General features: G+C 47.1%; 2 protein-coding genes across 4 annotated transcripts in view; one reads left to right on the plus strand and one right to left on the minus strand.

Moving 5' to 3' along the window:
* LOC125738377 (collagen alpha-1(XIX) chain) overlaps positions 1-4,399 on the plus strand; it is an 86,583-nt gene extending 82,184 nt beyond the window's left edge. For all 3 annotated transcript variants that reach the window (XM_049007276.1, XM_049007277.1, XM_049007278.1), the window contains one exon: positions 5-4,399. In XM_049007276.1, the coding sequence (XP_048863233.1) occupies positions 5-105 (101 nt within the window). In that variant the 3' untranslated portion in view covers positions 106-4,399. The remainder of the gene's footprint in view (positions 1-4) is intronic.
* Positions 4,400-4,732: 333 nt separating this feature from the next.
* col9a1b (collagen, type IX, alpha 1b) lies at positions 4,733-20,272 on the minus strand. Its single transcript, XM_049007279.1, has 33 exons — positions 20,161-20,272; positions 19,326-19,439; positions 18,839-18,886; positions 18,653-18,688; positions 18,494-18,556; positions 17,253-17,306; positions 16,889-16,924; positions 16,737-16,760; positions 16,304-16,357; positions 14,958-15,011; positions 14,496-14,531; positions 14,346-14,402; positions 13,982-14,035; positions 13,261-13,314; positions 12,981-13,034; positions 12,658-12,711; positions 12,480-12,533; positions 12,301-12,354; positions 12,023-12,076; positions 11,854-11,907; positions 11,551-11,595; positions 11,085-11,138; positions 10,954-11,007; positions 10,112-10,165; positions 9,102-9,173; positions 8,633-8,668; positions 8,070-8,114; positions 7,953-7,985; positions 7,167-7,313; positions 6,954-7,008; positions 5,970-6,158; positions 5,680-5,757; positions 4,733-5,380 (listed from the first exon to the last, which is right to left on the minus strand). Exons 1-33 carry the CDS (start codon positions 20,200-20,202, stop codon positions 5,187-5,189), a joined length of 2,106 nt encoding a protein of 701 aa, XP_048863236.1. The 5' UTR covers positions 20,203-20,272; the 3' UTR covers positions 4,733-5,186.
* Positions 20,273-20,587: the final 315 nt, after the last annotated feature.

Genomic DNA, 20,587 nt, shown 5'->3' on the forward strand with positions numbered 1-20,587 from the left:
CCAGGGGTGGGCTTACGGGGGCCACCCGGCCCTCAGGGGCCCCATGGGAAGTGTGACCCCAAGGACTGCGTCTACACCTCCTCTCATGCACGGCGTAATGGGTAGGCCTGGCAAGGTTTTTCACAGGTCCGCCATTTACTCAACAGCCAAGGCCCACTGACGTGCTGAGGAGCCGCCTGTTTCCCCTGCCGGCTCTGCTTGGGCTCCTGGAAGCCCCTAAACATTGTTCATTACATCCTCAGAGGAACCTGAGAAGAAGAACTGTCTCACTGAGCCAGCTTTCATCTCTCAGCTCCCATATGAGGATCACACTCTCAGAACCACTTCAGAGTAACTAGTGATGTCATTTTTAAATGCAAATATTAGCTTAGAGGCTTTTGTGAGAACCAGAACATTCCATGTGTGAGTTTGAGTTTTAATTGCTTTAAAGATGTATATCTAAAACAAACAGACTGAAGGTGTCTATAAGCTGATCTGGGGGCTGCAATTCTCAGAGGTTCATGACATTTTAAAATTGCAGCAAAAAGCCAACAAAAAATGATATTGCTAACGAACATTATCCATTTAAATAACACTGTAACGCTTATATATGAGCTTTATTAATGTAGCATTTGTGTTATTTGGTGTCGGACAGAACGAAAAACTTTCTTTGTGCAAATGATTGTTTCGCTGTTTGTGTACAAACACATGCTTCTTACGGCTAATTATACTGTTGCCAGTTGGAGGTGCTGCATGAGGGCAGAATGTTAATTTATGTATCACAGTTTTAGCTGGTCATGTTGAGAGCTTATGAAGTGTCTGAGCCGGCCCCCGGCCCCCGTCCCCCGTCCCACTGGGGACAGGGCAGATGTTCAATATGCAGATTGCAGGTGGAGACCAATGACTGTTTGCGATGTCCTCAGACTCTCGAGTGCAGCTGAAGGAGATCCATCCACATGCTATTGTTTAGTCATATGCAAACACCTCAGTAACCGGCAAGGCAAAATTTTTCCTAAGTTCGTCCTGATTTTATTTCATAGTAATTGTCCAACCTGATGTGAAGAGATTAGACATTTCAACTCTCTCTTCCATTGCAGGAAAATCATTCTTTTATAGTCTAGGTCTGATTGATTCTCCATGGACTGTATATATATATATATATATATATATATATATATATATACAGATTCGCTATCTCCAGTTGGTGCTGTTTGTATATTTTGAGTTTTCTTTCTCTTTTCTGGGGGGGTAAACGGTGTTGTCAACACATCACTTTTTTTTTTAACCTTTTTCACAGGATGTACTTGAATCTTGTTTTTTGACACATTTCAAAGGTGCCATTTTTGATTTGTGTTTACAGCTTGGAGTATTACTGTATCTTCTCATTCTGTGCCTCAGACAGAGGACCCTTTCATTTATTTTATTTTATTTTATTTTTGCATTTCCTCACCTGCCATATTTCTGTGCCGTTCCTCTCTTAGGAATGCATTTATTTATGAGCTCAGTTGTTTCCTTGAGTTCATTCAACTATAAATTTTACCTATCAGTGTTTTTTTTGCTATGAATTTTATACTTTGTATCAACTTCAGTTTTTCATATATATATTCGTTAAGTGCTGTCAACTAGCGTGTTCACCAGCTCCATTTGTTTATACTTGTATAAGTTCTGCTGTCACAGCATGAAGGCCCCATCGGGCACAACCATGGACAGTTATGTGTGTCTCCCCAGGCCTGTGAGTCCTGAGGATTGTGTCGTGGGTGCATGGAGTCACAGCAATGCCAGATAGGGCCTGGGGAGCTCAGCCTGCTTCCTTTGAGTTTTCTTTTAATTTCTTTTTAATTTACAGGGTAAAGACTTACATATTGAAGTTAATAAATGTAGAAGGGCATTCTGGGATATGTAGTTTTAGAGTATAGTTTGCCTTTACAGTAATTACAAAAAAACTAATTTCCCTTTTAAGTGAAATTTCAATCGCCTTGTAAAATTTTATGGCTCGTGCACAAATTTAAACACTCAATACAGCATTTTTTAATGGTGTTCATGGGTGAAAGGAGCCCTCTGGTGGTGATTTATGAACACTAACCATGGTTAGGCGGTGCTGGTTAGCTCTTTCGATGAAAATGAGCATTAATGAAACAGGAATTCAGGAGCTCTTGGGTTAATAATAAGATTATTGTTATTCTTTATTTCCTAATATATTGAGTTTTTCTGCTGTGTACAGGATGCCTGCCATAGATTTGTGAGTGCTAATTTAGACTTTGCGTGTTACTTACAGGCACAGTGATGTGGGAGAAACAGCCCCTGCACATTTACACACAGCAGACACAACACTCGGGCACTTGTTGAGACCAGCACTGGGGTCCTTGAGGCGAGGACCCTGCGCTCACTGATGACACTGAACAGGGCTTGAGGCTTCATGGTCAGATATGATATTTTTCGAGCTTTGCCACATTTTGGACATTAATTTTTATTTATTTAGAAGCCTTGAATTTGTCATTTAAACCAAAAAAATAGTGACAGAATTGTCTTTTAAAGGCTGTCAGTGGTTCAGTGGCTGACGTCGTGTGATGATGACTTTGTTGGAGTTACATTATACGGGTAACCTGACTCATTGCTTCCTCTAATGTTTTAAGGCAAAATAAAGCTTTTATTTTCCTTTTTAAAGTTCTTTTACAGTTAAGGGACTGCAGTGATCTCGCAGTCTGTTTTAGGAACGTATGTGTGGAAAATGAATCAAGTTTGAGTGGCTTGTTAAATGACTGTGCTTTTGTCAGTCATCTGTTAGTCATGTCCTGGCCTCCCCAGGTGTGGCTTGTTCCAGTCTCAGACTGCTGAAGTCCTGTATGATGTAGGGTCACGTCTCACTGAGTTACTCTGCTTTGCTACGTAGAGTGTCAGGTGAGATGGCGTTTAGTCCTCACAATGACTGCCACCCTCGGGACTCGCCCCCCACCCTCGGGACTTGCCCCCCACCCTCGGGACTTGCCCCCCACCCTCGGGACTCGCACCCACCCTTGGGACTCGCACCTGTCTTGTGTCTCTGCCCCATCTCTGTGCTTTTGATCTTTTAAAGGTAAAAAGGTTGCTGTTCATTTACAGGCCTCAGCTCTGAGGACAGTACAGATGTTCATAGAACAATGGGGTCTGAGCTTCATGACAACAGCAAAGACTGTCGGGCTTCGAGTTCCTGCTCATTCTATCTTTCATTTCTCGCGTGTTTGGGTGACGAGTTGGACGTCACAGCTGACTTCCTGTCTAGTTATGAAAATTGTGTTTAACCCTTTAGAATGTTATTGACGATGTTCAGAGCCCAGGGGGACTGCTAAGCACCTTCAATGAATCTTTTAAGCTGGTTTATCCTCAGTTCACAGCCTCAGCACCAAATCAGGCCAATCCCCAGTGCTGCAGCTGGGAGTCTGGGAGAAGCAGGGGGGTGTGGCCTTTTCAGACGCCCTAATTAGCATGTGGAATGGCAGGGCAGGGTGGGCTGTAGAGAACACCTGCAGTGTTCAGGGTGCATGTTTATAAATAAGGTACCTTCAGTATTTTAAGATCGGTGTCATGAAATGGCAGTTTTAATTTCTAATGCACATTTTCATCCTTCTGTTAATCCCTGCTGAATTTCTACTAGAAAACTCTTGGCAAGATGTAACTGTTGCTCTCCATTATTTATTGTTATAATATTATTTTATTTATGTAACAGTTGCTCTCTGTTTCCTGTGATTGCCATTAGTAGAATCACCTGCGATTATTTTGCTCTGAGACCTTGATATTGTAATCTTGATCTACCTCAGCTGAGCACTTGGCTGTTTCCAGGCATTAAATACTTCTGCTGTGTGTGCTGATGTAGTTCCAGTCTCCATGCCCTTGTGGGGTCCTCACTGACTGTGTGTGGTGCCTTTCGCGTTTGCCTGATGGCAACTTCCACAACTCATACTAAGTCCAAATACCACTTCATTTCATCCTCATTTTACTGTCTCTCATCTTGAAGTGCCCGTGTGTACTTTTTATACAATGACTGGTTTGTGTTTAGATGTATCCAATTAAACATATACTCAGAAACTGCGGAACTGGATTGGCCTGTATTTTTATTTCACATTTTGGAGGGAAAGAAACTCCCGCCTGTTAGCACATCTGAAAGGATGGCAGAGATTACAGATGGGCCTCCACCTTGGGGGCTGTGATGTCACTAACAAGGTGGCTTTCTGTGGGCGGTTATACAGACACAGTTATGCCTGTGGATGTGATTGTTACGCTCCTCACAGAAAGACATCGGTCACTGAGAGAGAGCCCATCCTGAGCGCCCGGAGGCATCTGTACAATGACATTTGTTCGAATGCTTTTCGCATTCATGCTTTCCTGCAACCCGCAGTGAATCCCCTTAGACCTCATTTAATAAACAAAAACTGACTGGCAAACAGGTTGCTGTCTGAGGTCTTTCTCAGCCCTGGAAGAAGACGGGCTCACCACAGAGGCTGAGGGAACAAATAGCAATCTGGTCTGAACAAATAGCAGCTGCGTGTGAGCAAATAAACTCCCAGTATGAAGGAATATGGGTTAAGGTGTGAGTGAATACGAGACGTTCCGCTGAAGGCCGTTTGATCCACACGCCATGCAGCTCATACTGACTGCTCCTGCCTGGGGGTGATGCCTCACATGTGCTCTTTGTTTCACTGGTTTTTTTTAAACACGGAGAAATGTAAGATCACAGTGACCCTGTGAAGGATAAAGATGGATGGATGGATGGATGGATGGATGGATGGATGGATGGATGGATGGATGGACAGACAAGTAAGGCACTTTCAGTGATACGGGATGCTGTCCTCTCGGTCTCTGCAGACAGGTCCCCATAAGGATCATACAAAAACACCCAAATAGGGACAGGAAAACGTCATTCAGCTAACGCTCGTTATCAGTGTGCTGGGGGGGCGGGGCTTTCAGGTTATTTTACTTCTATGAAAACAAAGATTTACAAAAGATGACGACTGAGGAAAGAATGGAAGAGCAAAGCTTGCTGACATAAGACAAAGGAGTCCCTTAGATTATACGTCTGTGGAAGCCACAAAAGTCCCAGATAAAGCTTAACACCCCCCTAGTGGTCTAACACTGAACATTCTCCAGTGTTACACAAGCGCTGTGGGTGCGTTACGTGCTGGCCGGGGGCCAGGCCCCCCCCCCACCCTCGCTCTCTGGCCTCCGTTGGGGTCTCAGTTTCCAGGTCCTTTCATGTCCAGCGATGCGGGGGCTGACACAGCCTGTAAGTTACATGCTGATGGGTCGCAGTAGCCATTGGGCCCGGCTCGCCCCGGGGGCCCGGGGACACCTGGCTGGCCGGGGAATCCGGGGGGGCCCCTCTCGCCGTCACGGCCATCCCTGCCATAGCCTGGTCTGCCAGGCTCACCTGCGATCAAGGGTCAGAGGTCATGGCAATGGTGGGGAGTCTGGTTTATTTGGGGTTGAATTATTAAATAGCTCATGTCTCTGGGAGGAATTAATTTCTTGATGTAATTTTGTCTGAAATTACGCAGCAGACAGACAGTGAGTCTGGGGGGCGATTCTGCTGAAATGGGCAGATTAGCATCCTTAGCTTATCAGACACGCCGTGTGTTTGCGTTCATCAGCTTTCCAGCACGACGGCCAGGCGCCTGCCTAGATATGCTCGCGGATTCATCCCCATGATGACGTGGGGCTGATTCCTACCTGGCAGACCTGGGGCTCCTGGTTGACCTTTGGGCCCCCTCGCGGTCGGGCCTCGTTCTCCTCGGTCACCCATCTCACCTGCATCACGCAGACACACCAAGCTCACGTCACCTCTCACCTTTTGCAGTTAGACCTCTAAATCTCTCCCATACACCAAGTCAAATGCGACTAGCTGATAATAGTGCTTCAGCAGCGCCCCCTACAGCACACACTGAGGTACACAAGTGTGAAGTCCAGCTGGACATCAGCACATCCCGCCACAGTACCGCCCAAAAAGCCCGGCTGCCCACCTTTTGGTCCCTTGATTCCGAGGAGTCCGGGGGGACCCTTGAGACCTGGAAGCCCCCTGGCCCCTGCCTGGCCAGGGAAGCCACTGTCCCCTTGGGTCCCAGGAGGTCCAGGCGGTCCGGGGCGGCCAGGAAGCCCCACGGCACCGGACTCTGGCCGGCGGAGGCTGGCAGCCAACTGAGCCAGCTGCTCTGTTGGGGGAAGGGGCATCAGCGTGAGTCACACGGGAATAAACACCATAAACACTCATTATGTCTCAGTGCCTGTGATTGGAAGGTTGCAGGTTCGAATCCTATCCTCAGCAGAACAGTAACATCTCAGTAAGGCCCTTAATCCCCCCCCCCCCGAAAAAAATGCTCTAGGGGTACCAGAAAAAAGGCTGACTGCACACAGACCCCAAGCTTAACCCTCACCTGTATATATGCATGTGTATGTCTCAAAGGAGAGCATGATGGGATAAGCAAAGAGACGTGCTACATTGCACTTGTGAAAACTGAAAAATAAAACACTGCCGGGCCAGAAGCCCCAGAAGTAGCCCCGAGTCCCCAGCCTCCTGTAAACACCCCCCTGCATGAACGAGGATCACGTCCTTCCTGACAGAAACATCTGCCAGCTAATTACCGAGAACAGCGACAGACTAGCGGGTTCATAGCCACCGTGAGACAGGCGACGGCTTTCAGGAATAAGTGGCGTCCAGGACCCAGGAGATGCACCAGACACTTAGATATTTCCATGTCTTCTCGCAGAAATGGCCTTCTGAGACATCTCCTCTTCTAACATCTGTGAGACCTTGATGGACAGCCACCTCATGCTCACCTAATTATGCTCTTCACGACACACATTCTGAAGGAATCCTCCCAGAATATCTAAGAGACAGGTCTGCAGTCTGACAGAGTGACACTGAGATTATAAAGTAAGTGTGGCGTGTTGTTCTGGGCACAGAGAGTGGTGAAGCGTCTGAGTACCACGGTCAGGACGACACTCACCCTGCATGACACGCATGCACACCTGACGGATGTGCTGGTTGCTCGGCTCATTGCCCTGGTGACACAGAAAGAGGCTCGAACCCATGACCATTTCACTGGCCAGTACACTTACTCTAGTTACCCAGTAGAACCAGGCTTTCAGCAGTAAGAACATTGCACAGCAGTCAGTAATAATCAGTAATAATTATCACTTCTGCAGGGCTGCATACATACCGCTGGCCCCTGTGACCCCGTGACCCCCGGAAGGCCCCTGTCTCCCTGCATGCCACGGGGCCCCGGGCTTCCGAGGGGGCCCTGGATTCCAGGCTGCCCCCGGCTCCCCTCCGGCCCCCGGTTCCCCGCCTCGCCCGGGCTTCCCGTCTGGTGGCAGAGCAGAGGCATGACCATCAGACCTGCTCTGAGTTATGCGGGGCTTTGCGGACCTGCAAAGCTGCACTGTCTGTATCCTGATAAGCTGTGTTCTCCATTATGGCTCAGTGACGTCATGGTGAGGATCCACCTACTGTAACATGGCGCTCGCTTACGCCCCCTGCTGGCAAAAGGTCCACACTGTGCCCTGCATCTGCTTATAACTTTATTTGGTAACAGACTAAATCTTACTTATAAACTGATCTCATGCTCCTCCATCATTAATGAATCATGATGCAACTTTTATCCCAAACACTATATTTGTTATTATATCTGTTAATTCTGTGAACCTTTGTGAATCACTGAAGGAAGAAGTAATGGATAAGACAAAAAAATACTGGTCTCAGGTTTGCTCATCGTTAATAAACTGATGCATCTTCTATCTCAAGTAGTAACTATATTTGTTCATCACTTGTTCATGATTTATACTTCAGTAGTAACTGAGTTATTGCTAAGTATTTGTCATCCTTTATTTCCATGGTGACATTTTTCAAACATAATCAGTCCTTTGCGATTTGAATACAGACTCCTAGACCATCTTTAGTAAGATGGTCCCCATGACTCCCTCTGAAGAGCAAGAGAAGAACTCACAGATCCTTTTGGTCCCGGTTCTCCGGCGTCTCCCTGCAAACAGGAACACATCAGTGAGTCCGATCCATGTCTGTACGCGTGGCAGGATTCAGGCCGCAGACAGCGGCTGCCACTCACCTGATCGCCTTTCTCTCCTGGGGTGCCCTCCGCTCCGGGATCTCCCTTTAAAGGGAAACAGCAACAAAATCAGAGGCGGCCTCATAGAGGCAGGACCGACCCCCCCACCCCCACGTGTACGCATGTGATCAGCCGTTTTCGGGAGGCATGTACCATACAGCCTCCTGCTGTAGAAATATGAGGCTCCGTCTTCTTCCCTGAATACTCTAATGCTGCACTTGTTTTGTTAGACTCTGTCGTGTAGTTGCTGTTGTGTAGTTCTGTACCTATTCTGTATCTCCTGCTGCAGTGCGGATGCACCTGTACCTGGGCATGCACTGGCAGCTCCGCCTAGCTGCACTTACGCCTAGTCCACTCCACGATTGTCATACGTCTGTAATGTGCTCTTTGCTTTGAAGGTACATCACTCTGGACAAAAGCATCTGCTAAATATGTAAATGTAAATAAAAGTACACATAGTGTAGATGCTGTGTTACTGTACACGCAGTGTACAGACTGTGTTACTGTACACGCAGTGACATGGCGAAGATGGGTCTGTCACTCCTGGCCTTGACGTTACATACCTGCTCCCCCTTTGGACCCGATTCACCAACATCTCCCTGAAAAATACAAGACCAGCGAGAAGGATCAAGTGATCTGCCAGGTGCCGAAGATGTCATGGTACTACAGCTCCCTCTGGTGGCCTGTTTACCTCTCAAAGAGCTTGATAATCACCTGTGATCTGCATCTGTTTCCATTTCTCAGCTGATTGACATCGTTATTATCAAAGATGTACGTTAAATCACTGATTTTCATGTGAAGTCCACACATCAACATCCTTTCATTTTACAATAATATGAACACTGTCCTAAAATCGCTGACCCCTCATGCTTGGGAATCATACTTACTCCAAAGCAGACGCTGCCTCTTTTAACCAATCAAATTCATTCCCAAGCAGACACTGCCTCTTTTAACCAATCAAATTCATTCCCGGGCGGAAACCACCCCTTTAACCCAATCACATTCATTTCCAGCCTCATTCTGCTCTCTTACCCGATCTCCTTTGATCCCCGGTAATCCTGGGGGTCCCGGCAGTCCAGGAAGCCCGAGGTCACCTTTAGCTCCCTGTTAAGAATTGATCATGAGTTTCACAGAGGTGTTTGTGACATCATCTGCTGTCCTCAGGGTTTAGGACCTCTGGCTGGGTACCAGGCCGCGAGAGCGATGGCTCAGCACCCACATGAACCCGCATCGCCACAGTCGGCTCGGATTAGCCAATAAGCTAGCGGGATGAGGCCGTTGCCATAGGAACCAGACATGGCCGCCTCTCACCTTCTGACATGTGCTCTGCCACATTTAAATACATCGAATAAGAAAAACAGCCAGCTGGCCAAGGGGAACAAACCTTATTTTTGTTCTCTACTTTACAAAAGCTGCCTACGGCCTTCTGGGAAATCTGTCACACAAAGGGGCATTGTGGCAGCACCAGGGCCAGCGGAGTGAGCGGCGCACACGTCCGCCTGACCACCTCCCAATAATCTCCACGAGGCCTGAGAAGGGAAGCGCTTCCCGCAGCGATCTGAAGCGATGCCGAGCACCCTCGTCACTGCTCACTCGGCCATTTACAATTTTAATGCAGAGAAACGCCACAGATGTGTAGCTCGTGGATGGAGATAGAGAGGCGTGTTGGTAACAAAGCGCTTCCAGGGGAGATTCTATTACAGCGGCCACATCCCCGTCTGTGGCCGACCTGAGACATTCCAGAGGAACAGAGGGCTCTTTGAGACCACTGGACCTTTTACCCACTAACTGTATCATCTGTCATTCTCGTTCCTGCACGCTGAAGCTCGTGCATGATCCCCTCATCCTGTGCTATCAGGTTAACATCCAAAGAGGAAACTGAAACTTATTTTGTTTTTATTCTGCAATAAGTCTGTCAGGTGAAGTTTATGCCAGGTGTGCATTGTGATGTCAGGCTACAGCAAAGGATTTCAGACATTAAGTGTCTTTTTTGCAGTGTAATCGTGACAGTGTCATCATGGCCACCGGTTCCCAGAACTCACCCTGGGGCCCGGTTTTCCTGGGGGCCCCACAGGACCCTGCTCGCCCACATCGCCCTGGACAGGGAGAGAGAGGAGAGAGAGAGGTGATGCGATGATTTGGGGAGGAAATGCTCATTCTGTCCTGTTTGGCACTTTGACTCTGCAGAGGACGGTCGCATAATGGCCGTTATGCGTGACAGAAAGACTGCTAACTGCAGCCTCCCAAGAGGGGAAACACAAACGGATGTCATGATGCAGAGGAAACTCACTACCACAAAGCTCAGTTATCTCTGTGCCCAAGACTCAGACCAAGTGTGCATTTTCATTTCTAATCTGCATACTCGGCACTCGACCAAGTATCAAGTGGTATGACAAATAAAAGTGATTTGACTTGATTTATTACTCAATGCACAAATGTACAGCTGCACGCAGCATCCGGGTCCGTATCTCAGTGGGTCAGTGGGAGGAACGTTAGCCTGATGATAACCTGAACATATCACGGCACGCATGTTTCTGAAATGGGGCGTTATTTTTAAAGAATAAAGAGGTTCTGTTTGAGGGCTGAGTAACACTGATTGGTGCTAATGGGCTTTTGGGGAATTCTTATGCTGCCGTTGGTTCATCTCAGAACAAGCTTCTAGGTCCTTCCGTAATGAAGCACGTGTGTATTCACATAAATCAGAGGAATCCTTCTACATCAAAACCAAGATAACAGAAGCATCTGAAAGTCCCTTTATAAAGGAAAAAATGCTAAATCTCAGCAACATCAGAGACAGACATACTGTTGAAATGCTGAAGATTAGTGTGTCTGTGTGTGTGTGTGTGTGTGTGTGTATGGTTGTAGCAGACTGGTTAACACTCACCGGCGCCCCCACCGGGCCCAAGGGTCCCACTTCACCCTGCTCTCCGCGCTCACCCTGCGGGGCCATAGTGACAGTCAGGCTTTCACACCCCGACGCCTTTTACACAAACAGGCAAACAGGTTTTGACTTACAGATTTACCGGACGACCCCATGGTTCCGACGAGTCCAGGATCCCCGGCGTTTCCCTACCGGAGGGAGAGCAGGCGCTGAGCACAGGGACTTATACCCATAATGCCTGCTGCTTGTAGTTTATCAGCATCAAACTCACACACTTACGGAGCTCATTTTGCTTTACCCAGTTTTTTTTTACAATTGCTCACAGATTACAATGTATTTACTGCAAAGAAACAATGAAAACAATGAAAATACAGAAATTCTGCAGTGACATTACATTTGCTAAGAGTAACTTAAAGATCCCCGGCCTTCAGGGCGAGGTGGACCATGCACAGCCATCTTTTTGTAGACTAAAACGTGACTCTCAGGTCGTGAGCCCGGATTCAGGCCCTGCTTAGCTGCCATAGGCGATGAGGGGCGGCACACTTCATCACACTTCTGGCCAGCAGACCTCAGGCGCTGAGATTCTAGGTCTGGACTCACCTTCTCTCCGCTGGCACCTTTGGTCCCAGGTGAGCCGGGAAAACCCTACAAGAACGAACCCAGAACACAAGTCACGGTTTTAATATTGGCTGTGACTGCAGCCCCTATGTGTACAATAATATTGGCTGGCAGTCGTAATAACATGCATCGATCTTTGTGTGTTTATTGTTTCACACAGCAGGTGGCACCAGTGAGGTTCTCTTTCAATAATTCAACTAACTGCTCAGACATCCGCCCTGTGCATGGCGATGCAGGTGCGCCCTAAATTGAGCGCAGTCGCTGTGGATCAAAGGACGTACTCACAGGAAGTCCCTGGAGGCCGACTTCCCCGGGGGCACCTGATTTCCCTGTAGCACCCTGCGGTGGAAACCAGAGAGTACATTAGATAAGTACACAGCAGTATGCTTTCATGAGTAAGTCGTGTCAGGATCAATAGGGAAACGTTATCAGGAATGGAACCTGAACATGTTACCTTGGAGCCTGGCATTCCCGGGATTCCCTCTCGACCGTCGACTCCCGGCAGGCCCTGAAGGCAGACACACACCACAGTTACGAGTCAATGTCACGCTGAACCCTGAGCAACGTGCCGGTCACGTCTTTATGACCTCTGGGGCGAGGTGGAACCCTGAGCACAGACCGTCAAAGTGTCAGCCATGCTTTTCGTGCCACAGGACCATGAGGGTGAAAAGGGAACAAACAAAGGGTAGGCAGGCGGGGAGGAAGGGGGTGCGGCTGAGATGGTCCACTCACAGTCTCTCCCTTGGTGCCCGGAAGCCCTGAAGTTCCTCTTGGCCCCTGGGACCCCTAGAAGCCACATCCACGTAAACAGCTGAATTACCTGGGTTACCCACATCACGCACTTATTGCTGGGTGATTAAATAATGAACCGCGGCACAGCATTTTAATTCATTTGTGTTACGTTCCCTTACCTGGTCACCTTTGGGCCCCGTTTCTCCCATCAAGCCCCTCTGACCCTGGTCACCCTGAAGCCACATAGCAAACCTTCAGAGATATAATCCAATTCTACCATTTTGGAAAAAGATTCCAGTCACAGACTGGATTTGCTCTTCCAGGAAGCCATACTGGTGCCATACTGGGAGAGCATACCATGGGTCCCTGGATCCCTTGCGGACCTGGCTCTCCATCATGACCGCGGGGACCCTGTGTGAGAACAGCAGGTAGAAGCCGTCTTAAAGCCAGAGACTCTGTGGGTCAGGTACAGGCGTTCCTCATGGAACAGACCGTAGGTCAAGGGATTTGATCCTCCATCTAAACACACCAGGCATGGTCATTGCTAGGCATTAGCTTAGAAACACGTCCCTAAGCGTTAGCTATGCCTGTCATGGCTGCCGCCGTGTCCTGAACTATTTGTCAACGTCGCCCTTAGCGTTAATGTCGCCACTGTCTGACTCGACTCTGATGTCACTCACCTTTTCTCCTTTGGCCCCCATCATGCCAGTGATTCCCCGGAGTCCCTGGGGGCCCTGTGGTTATGCACACAAAGACACACACAATAAACCATCGACAGAATAATAATAATAACAATAAGCAAAGGGCTCACCGCCATTTCCATAACTGAGAAGCGTAAGCAGTGTATCTGCAGGCACACGATTGCAGAATAATGTTACATTTAACCTCCGCTGTGGATGCCGTGCTGCAGTGTTTCTATGACTACGACCATCACTTAAGGAAGAAAAAGGCATCTGTTACCGTCGGGCCCTGAGATCCAGGATCTCCTGAAGCCCCCTGGTCACCTTCTTCACCCTGGAGACCAGAAAAGTGAAGGACAAAATCAAGAGAGAGGAAGAGGCCTCCTCAGTGCCTAAATTACAGAACAAACGCACATATGTCTTTGCAAACGTTACGTTTGAAGCTCATGAATCCATCCTGAGTTAAAAGGTCGGGTAAGGTAAGGTAGGGTAAGGTGAGGAAAGGTGAGGTAAAGTAGGGTAAGGTAAGGATAGGTGAGGTAAGGTCGGGTAAGGTAAGGTAGGGTAAGGTGAGGAAAGGTGAGGCAGGGTAAGCTTCACTTTATTCATCAACAACTGTGTACAAGCACATAGCGAGATGCAGTGGCATTCTTCTGTAATCACAGTGCACATATAACAGTAACAATACAGAATAACTATCCCACACAATAGCAATATCTGTCTAAAGTGCAGGCAGTGGGTATTAAACTTAAGACACAAGACAGTTTCACAATAACAATCCAGTTACACTTAGTGCGTATGTAGATGTAACACAAAGGAAGCGTTTGCCTGCATATCTGTAAGCACTGGTGATCAAGGCCGCAGCAGGCAGCGCAGTATTGCACATGTAGCAGTATGAATAGAGTTGAAAGAGGCCTGTATGGTGCAGTTAAAGCATAAAGCCCCTCATGTGTCTCACGGAGAGGCTGTAATCGCTGACGCCTCACACCGGGGGCACTGACCTTGTGACCCTGCTTCCCTGGTTCTCCGACTTCACCTTTAGCGCCTTTGTGACCCTGGAGACGTCAGACGCATGCTGATTAGACCACTCAGTCAAGCCGACAACCGTGACCGCCACAGGCCAGTCGAGCGAGCAGAGTGCGGTCAGACCGAAGGGCATTCTCCCGGCACGCTGCTGTCCGCACAGGGCTCTGTGAAGCCTAACCTGCCGTTACAGTCGAAGCTCACTGACATTTAATTTGGATGCAGAGAGAAAGCTTTACTGTGAAGCTGTGGTATAATCTCTGCCTCCCTTTTGCCACTGCATCAGACACAGCACAGAAACGGCAGTGTTCGGGCCCCATCAGCATACATCACTTGACATACCTTCATCCCCGGGAGCCCCGGATGACCAGGTGGCCCAGCCGAGCAGGCGTTGGGGCACTAAGCAGACAGACACATAGAGGTTAGAGTGATGAGGTCACCTGCTGTGCCTATAGGTGTGAAAAGGAGCGAAACCGGAACTGTAGCCCTTACCAGCTCTGCAGAGGCACCGTGCACACCGGTGGCCCCCTAGACAGAGAGAGAGAGAGAGACAGAGAGAGAGAAAGACTTGATGAAGGCCTAAACTTTTCTTTCTTGAATAAATTAGCACAGGAGCACGTACAGGGGACTGGCACTAGCTGAAAGCCGATTGGCCCTCTTAGTGGCCCCTCCCTGTCACTCACAGATCCAAAACATGTCATTGGTTAATGATAAGGCTGGTCCTACGAATTATGGCCACTCTCCCAGGTGGCAGGCAGTGTGACGATGTTCATGGGGACAATGCTCATTCTTAGATGCTAGCGATGACTGAATAGTTTCTAGAAAATGGCAAATAAAGAGCCCCTCACAGAATTTGCCTTTCACATGGTGTTCCGACTGGAAGAGAGCAGAACTCATTTGGAGGTAAAACATCAAGAAGTTCCTGTTTTAAGAGCAAAAGTACAGGGTACTTACTCGAGGTCCGGGTGCTCCGCGGGGCCCCTGTGGGCCTCTCACTCCCATGGCCCCCTGTTAATCAACAAGTGCATTCATACACAAGAATGTAAGAGTGCCATCCTTACAGTGTGTGAGTACGCTGACTATGATGTGAATGAAACAACGGCCCTGACAGCATATAAGTGTATTCACTGTAATGTCAGTGTGACATCAGTACTTACAGTATACGAGTGTAGTCACTGTAATGTCCGTGTGACATCAGTACTTACAGTATACGAGTGTAGTCACTGTAATGTCCGTGTGACATCAGTACTTACAGTATTCGAGTGTAGTCACTGTAATGTCCGTGTGACATCAGTACTTACAGTATACGAGTGTAGTCACTGTAATGTCCGTGTGACATCAGTACTTACAGTATACGAGTGTAGTCACTGTAATGTCCGTGTGACATCAGTACTTACAGTATACGAGTGTAGTCACTGTAATGTCCGTGTGACATCAGTACTTACAGTATACGAGTGTAGTCACTGTAATGTCCGTGTGACATCAGTACTTACAGTATTCGAGTGTAGTCACTGTAATGTCCTTGTGACATCAGTACTTACAGTATACGAGTGTAGTCACTGTAATGTCCGTGTGACATCAGTACTTACAGTATACGAGTGTAGTCACTGTAATGTCCGTGTGACATCAGTACTTACAGTATTCGAGTGTAGTCACTGTAATGTCCATGTGACATCAGTACTTACAGTATATGAGTGTAGTCACTGTAATGTCAGTGTGACATCAGTACTTACAGTATTCAAGTGTAGTCACTGTAATGTCCATGTGACATCAGTACTTACAGTATTCGAGTGTAGTCACTGTAATGTCAGTGTGCCATCAATACTTACAGTATTCAAGTGTAGTCACTGTAATGTCAGTGTGCCATCAGTACTTACAGTATACGAGTGTAGTCACTGTAATGTCCGTGTGACATCAGTACTTACAGTATATGAGTGTAGTCACTGTAATGTCAGTGTGATCAGTACTTTCAGTATATGAATGTAGTCACTGGAATGTCAGTGTGACATCAGTACTCACAGTATATGAGTGTAGTCACTGGAATGTCAGTGTACCAGCAGTATTGACAGTATGTGAGTACGGTCACTATGATGTGAGTGAGACCGCAGTACTGACAGCATATGAGTACAGTGACTATGATGTGAGTGAGACAGCAGTACTGACAGCATATGAGTACAGTGACTATGATGTGAGTGAGACAGCAGTACTGACAGCATATGAATACAGTGACTATGATGTGAGTGAGACAGCAGTACCGACAGTATGTGAGAATAATGATTATGTCAGATGCCTGTACTCACAGGGGGTCCAACTTTGCCAACCTCGCCTGGAAGTCCTCCTGGTCCAGGGGGTCCCTTATTAACAGAGAGAAGTTAGCGTATGGAATAGTGTAGCGCAAGCAAAAACCCTGGGTTCCTAAATCAGAGCTAGATAAGATTTTAACAACTCTGAGCTATTAATTAAGTTCTCCCCAAACGAGCTTGATGGGCCGCATGGCCTCCTCTCGTTTGTAAATTTCTTATGTTCTTATAAGAGATTCAATGGGATCTGGGATCTACTCTGGAATGACAATCCCCTCTTTGATCATCCCCAATTTATCCTAAGCCATCTGATTCGATTCTCATCACAAGCATCTCATCACAGAAATTCTCCTCACAGTCCGGACTGCAGATGACTGTCAGATATTTAGGTTTTTATCTTTTACACTTTTGTGAAAATGAAACAAGCACTTACAGGAAGTCCATCAGGCCCAGTACCCTATAGGAGAAGAAGGAAACAAAATGTTTATGACTTTAAAGAGGTTGCACACGGATGTCATCATACCAGCCTGTTGTGCTTGTGCTGATGGGCGGCGATATGTACGATCATTTTCATGATGAACTCACAGTGTCTCCGCGGAGTCCAGGCTTCCCCGGTTCACCCTAATGTTGAGAATAAACCCTGTTATTTACCTTCCCCACTAGTGAGGAAACGCCATCGTCCAAAGCAAGTCCAGCCACGGCCAATAACAAGCCTTAGTTGTTGATCATGTGACTGAGCCATGGCCAGACATTAGAAAGGAGGCCTCTTTGCTTCCCCACCATAATCAGTTCAATCAGAACCCTGCAACAGGCCAGTGACCCACACAAATTATTGCAGGTTAAGATGAGACAATATTCTTGAGTTGTTTTGGTCCAGTGAAGCCCAGCTGCACCCTGAATGAAGTTCTCAAACGTCTCAAATGAAAATGGCCTGTTCAGGCAAGGTTACCTTCTGTCCTGGGGGGCCATCTGGTCCAGCATCTCCTACAGGTCCAGTCAATCCCTACAGCAGTGGCGTGAAAAATATTTATCAGCTAAGAGAAAATAATTTACTTAAGAATCATTTACCTACAATATTTTAACAAATTCAAGTCATTTCAGTCATTTAATTTAAAATGCTCTGAATTTTTTAAAGGACTGGTAAAATAATATTAAATACTATAATTATTAATTGCAAAATAATTGCGCACAGCCATGAAAATCTGCGTAAATGATTTTGAGGACCTGTGTTAGTGACCCTTCACTGTACAGAGGGCGCCCAGACTGTTCCCATCACTGCTCCCAGCAAGTTATCCTGCTTCATCAAAGGCTCTAACGATATGGATGCTCCTCTTAGGCTTTGCAGATGAATGTGTCACATCCTGAACTGCAGCAAACACCTGCACTGGTTTCTAAACTGTTCCCCCAACAAGGGGCAGGCACTGGTGAAATGTCACAATCCACACGAAGGCTGAGCATTTCTCAGTTACCTGTTTCATGTACTTCAGCACAATCGAAGCGATTATAACAGTGAACTGCACTGACACTTTATAAGAGACTGTCTGTCCGTCTTAGGAACTGACCAAATAACAGCACGTGACTGAGAGAAACATTCTGAAGTTCCCAAGATTCACTGCTATAGTGGAGAACATATGTCAGGGTTGTGTGTGGGGGGGGGGGTACTGGTGGGCGGAGCCTTTCCCTTTTATGGCCACCTCTGGCAGTCATGTATAAAAACCCCCAATCCACCAGCTTCTCCACAGTGCCGCGACCAACCAGGGCCATTAAATCCCACTGCTAAGAAGACCCAGGCTTCAGGACAGACATGGATTTTCAGGGGACAAGGCTCAGCCGGACGCGACATTCAGTAAATTACTGCTGCAGCATATCAGCCTCATCCTCGCATCAGGCTGAAAACACCAGCTTCTTGCACCAGTGACCCAAGTTCTTTAAATACAGACCAGTATACCAATCAATAACGTCAGCATTACCTGGTACAATAAGTGCCATCAAACGGCCTGCTTCCCATAGTGACCTGTGACTGCTTTAATTCTGATGTTTGCATGGGATTCTCCCAGAGATGAACCTCACAGCGGCTTGTATGACAGACGCCTCACAAACAGGAACATCTCAACTCTGGCTTCTAATCTGTTTCAACAGCTTTCAGGAATCAGTAGCAACCACCTTAGCTTGACGATAAAACATACTCACATCAGCTCCCGGTTCTCCAGGCAGACCAGCAGACCCAGTTTTCCCAACATCGCCATCAGGCCCCTGCAATTCCATGCCATGGACAAATGAACTTCAGCATCAAATAGTCATATACACAGCAAATCATCCAGATGATTGCGTTTAACAGTCAGCGTTCACCTGAGGGCCGGCTCGGCCATCGGGGCCCCGTTCACCCTGAAAGAAAAAGGGTAGAAGCTGGCATTCAGTCAAATATTCACCCTTCAATGGCGCTGTCTGCTTCATAGAGAGTACCTCACCCTGCCCTCACCGGCAGTCAGAGTTTAATTAGCAGCTGATGACTGTAAATGTCAGGGGAATACTTACGTCTATGCCATCGATTCCTGGGACCCCTGGAGGACCCGGTGGCCCTGCCTGTGCAAAGACAATTAAATGATAAATTGTGTTATTAAATAATAGCAATGATAATTGTGCATGGTCTGCATGCCGTACGCGTGCATTCAGAAATACGGTAAATACGGATTTGTAACATAAGCGGTGCGGGTGATGAGGGCGGACCTTAGCACAATGCCCACTTTGTGGAGCTTCGCCATGTCGCAAATCAAAAGGTTGTCCATCATCTCTTCGTTTTATTTCAAGAATATAATACAATATTATATATCATATATCATTAAATGCTGAAGCTCGGGTGAAGTCTGGCACCATAAGAAGCGCCTGGGGGACCAGCTACCGACACGACACCTGCGTTCCGTCCCGGCACGGACGCATGGGCGCATCGAATTCGTTCGGCATAACTTTAAAACTGTATTATGCTGTTTAAAGATACAAAATGTAAAGAAGATTAAAAACTTACATGGGCAGAGGAAATGAAGAAAATGTGCAGAAAGAGCAGCCAGAGTGTCCGGCGGCAGGTCGCGGCGCTGGCCATGGTCCGCTGGGAGGCTGCCGCGCGGCGATGGGTCCTGTTCTGGTTTTCGGTGGGATACCGGACCCCCGAAAGAGAAGGGAAGCAAAGGATGGCTCATGTTTATTCATGAAAGGAGGAGGACTGGAAAAGACTGGCGGATGTGTAAACTGGGGGGCTGGGAGGGGAGAAGGGGGCGAGTGTAGGTTTTTGAGGAATGGTTTGAATTACATTCTGGGAGATCAGGCAAATGTCAATATTTAGATTAATTTTCAGTTGGCGTCGATTAATAAAAATGACGAGCGCATTTAATGAGAGGCTCGTGAACAGGCATTTGGGATTATTTTAGGTTGAAACCCCGTGTACGCAGGGACTGAAGGGGCTGTATGAAATACCGGCATAATGGGACTTTGGCGAGAGGAAATATCAATTCAAAATATCACCATAAATGGACTGTATTTTAAAGACAATTAAATGGAAGTTCAGTTGTGCTTCTGTTAATTTGTGCCCTAATTTAAGACTTTACGGCGGTTGAAGGAGCCGATACCCAAAACAGCACGAAAAACAAATAACTAGAGTTCTATATTTGAGAGATCTCTCTATATCTTGCCCTGTTAGTTCTAAAAAATATTGTTGTAACCTACTGTTAGCCGAAAGGCAGCTGCATTGGATAAATCTAAGGTAAGTTTCACGCAAATGTGGTATTTCTGTGATGGTCCCGGCGTGTGTGAAACGCTTCGCTCCGACCTGCCGTAATGAAGCCTGTGTGTCACATTCCCCATACCTCTGTGCAAATCCGCAAGCAGCAGTTTGCACATTCCTTCATTTGAGGCAAGAACTCTCATTGAACTATGCCATGCTGTTCGTTTTTAAAGCCGGACAATAGTTGCGTACAGATCTTTAAAAAAGTTACAGTATATATCTTAGGTCAGGTTTTGAATCTAAACATTAGTTCAAATCAAAATCAAAGAGTTTTAATAATCATTTCCATTGAAATTCAATAAAATGGCCTGTAGAAGACTTTACTTTTTAACAATATTGGGTTTTTTTGGTGTATGGGACGGTTATGACGGAATGTTTTGTTAAAATTGTTGCATAACTCCGGAGTTCCGGTGTAATGCAATAAATAATGAACAATTAAACGGGACAGTGTGCCGTTCTGCGGTTTAGGACTCTATGCCCACAGTTGGAAGGTCACGGGTTCAAATCCC

Source organism: Brienomyrus brachyistius, chromosome 3 (genome assembly GCF_023856365.1).
Source record: "Brienomyrus brachyistius isolate T26 chromosome 3, BBRACH_0.4, whole genome shotgun sequence".
NCBI lineage: Eukaryota > Metazoa > Chordata > Actinopteri > Osteoglossiformes > Mormyridae > Brienomyrus > Brienomyrus brachyistius.

Excerpts from the sequence above, each read along its gene's own strand:
- col9a1b (XM_049007279.1), bottom strand. The coding sequence starts at position 20,202 with ATGAAGGAATGTGCAAACTGCTGCTTGCGGATTTGCACAGAG. Across the intron at positions 18,689-18,838 it reads CAGGAATCGATGGCATAGAC|GGTGAACGGGGCCCCGATGG; the intron begins GTAAGTATTCCC and ends TTTTTCTTTCAG. Across the intron at positions 13,315-13,981 it reads CAGGGAAGCAGGGTCACAAG|GGTGAAGAAGGTGACCAGGG; the intron begins GTCAGTGCCCCC and ends TCTGGTCTCCAG.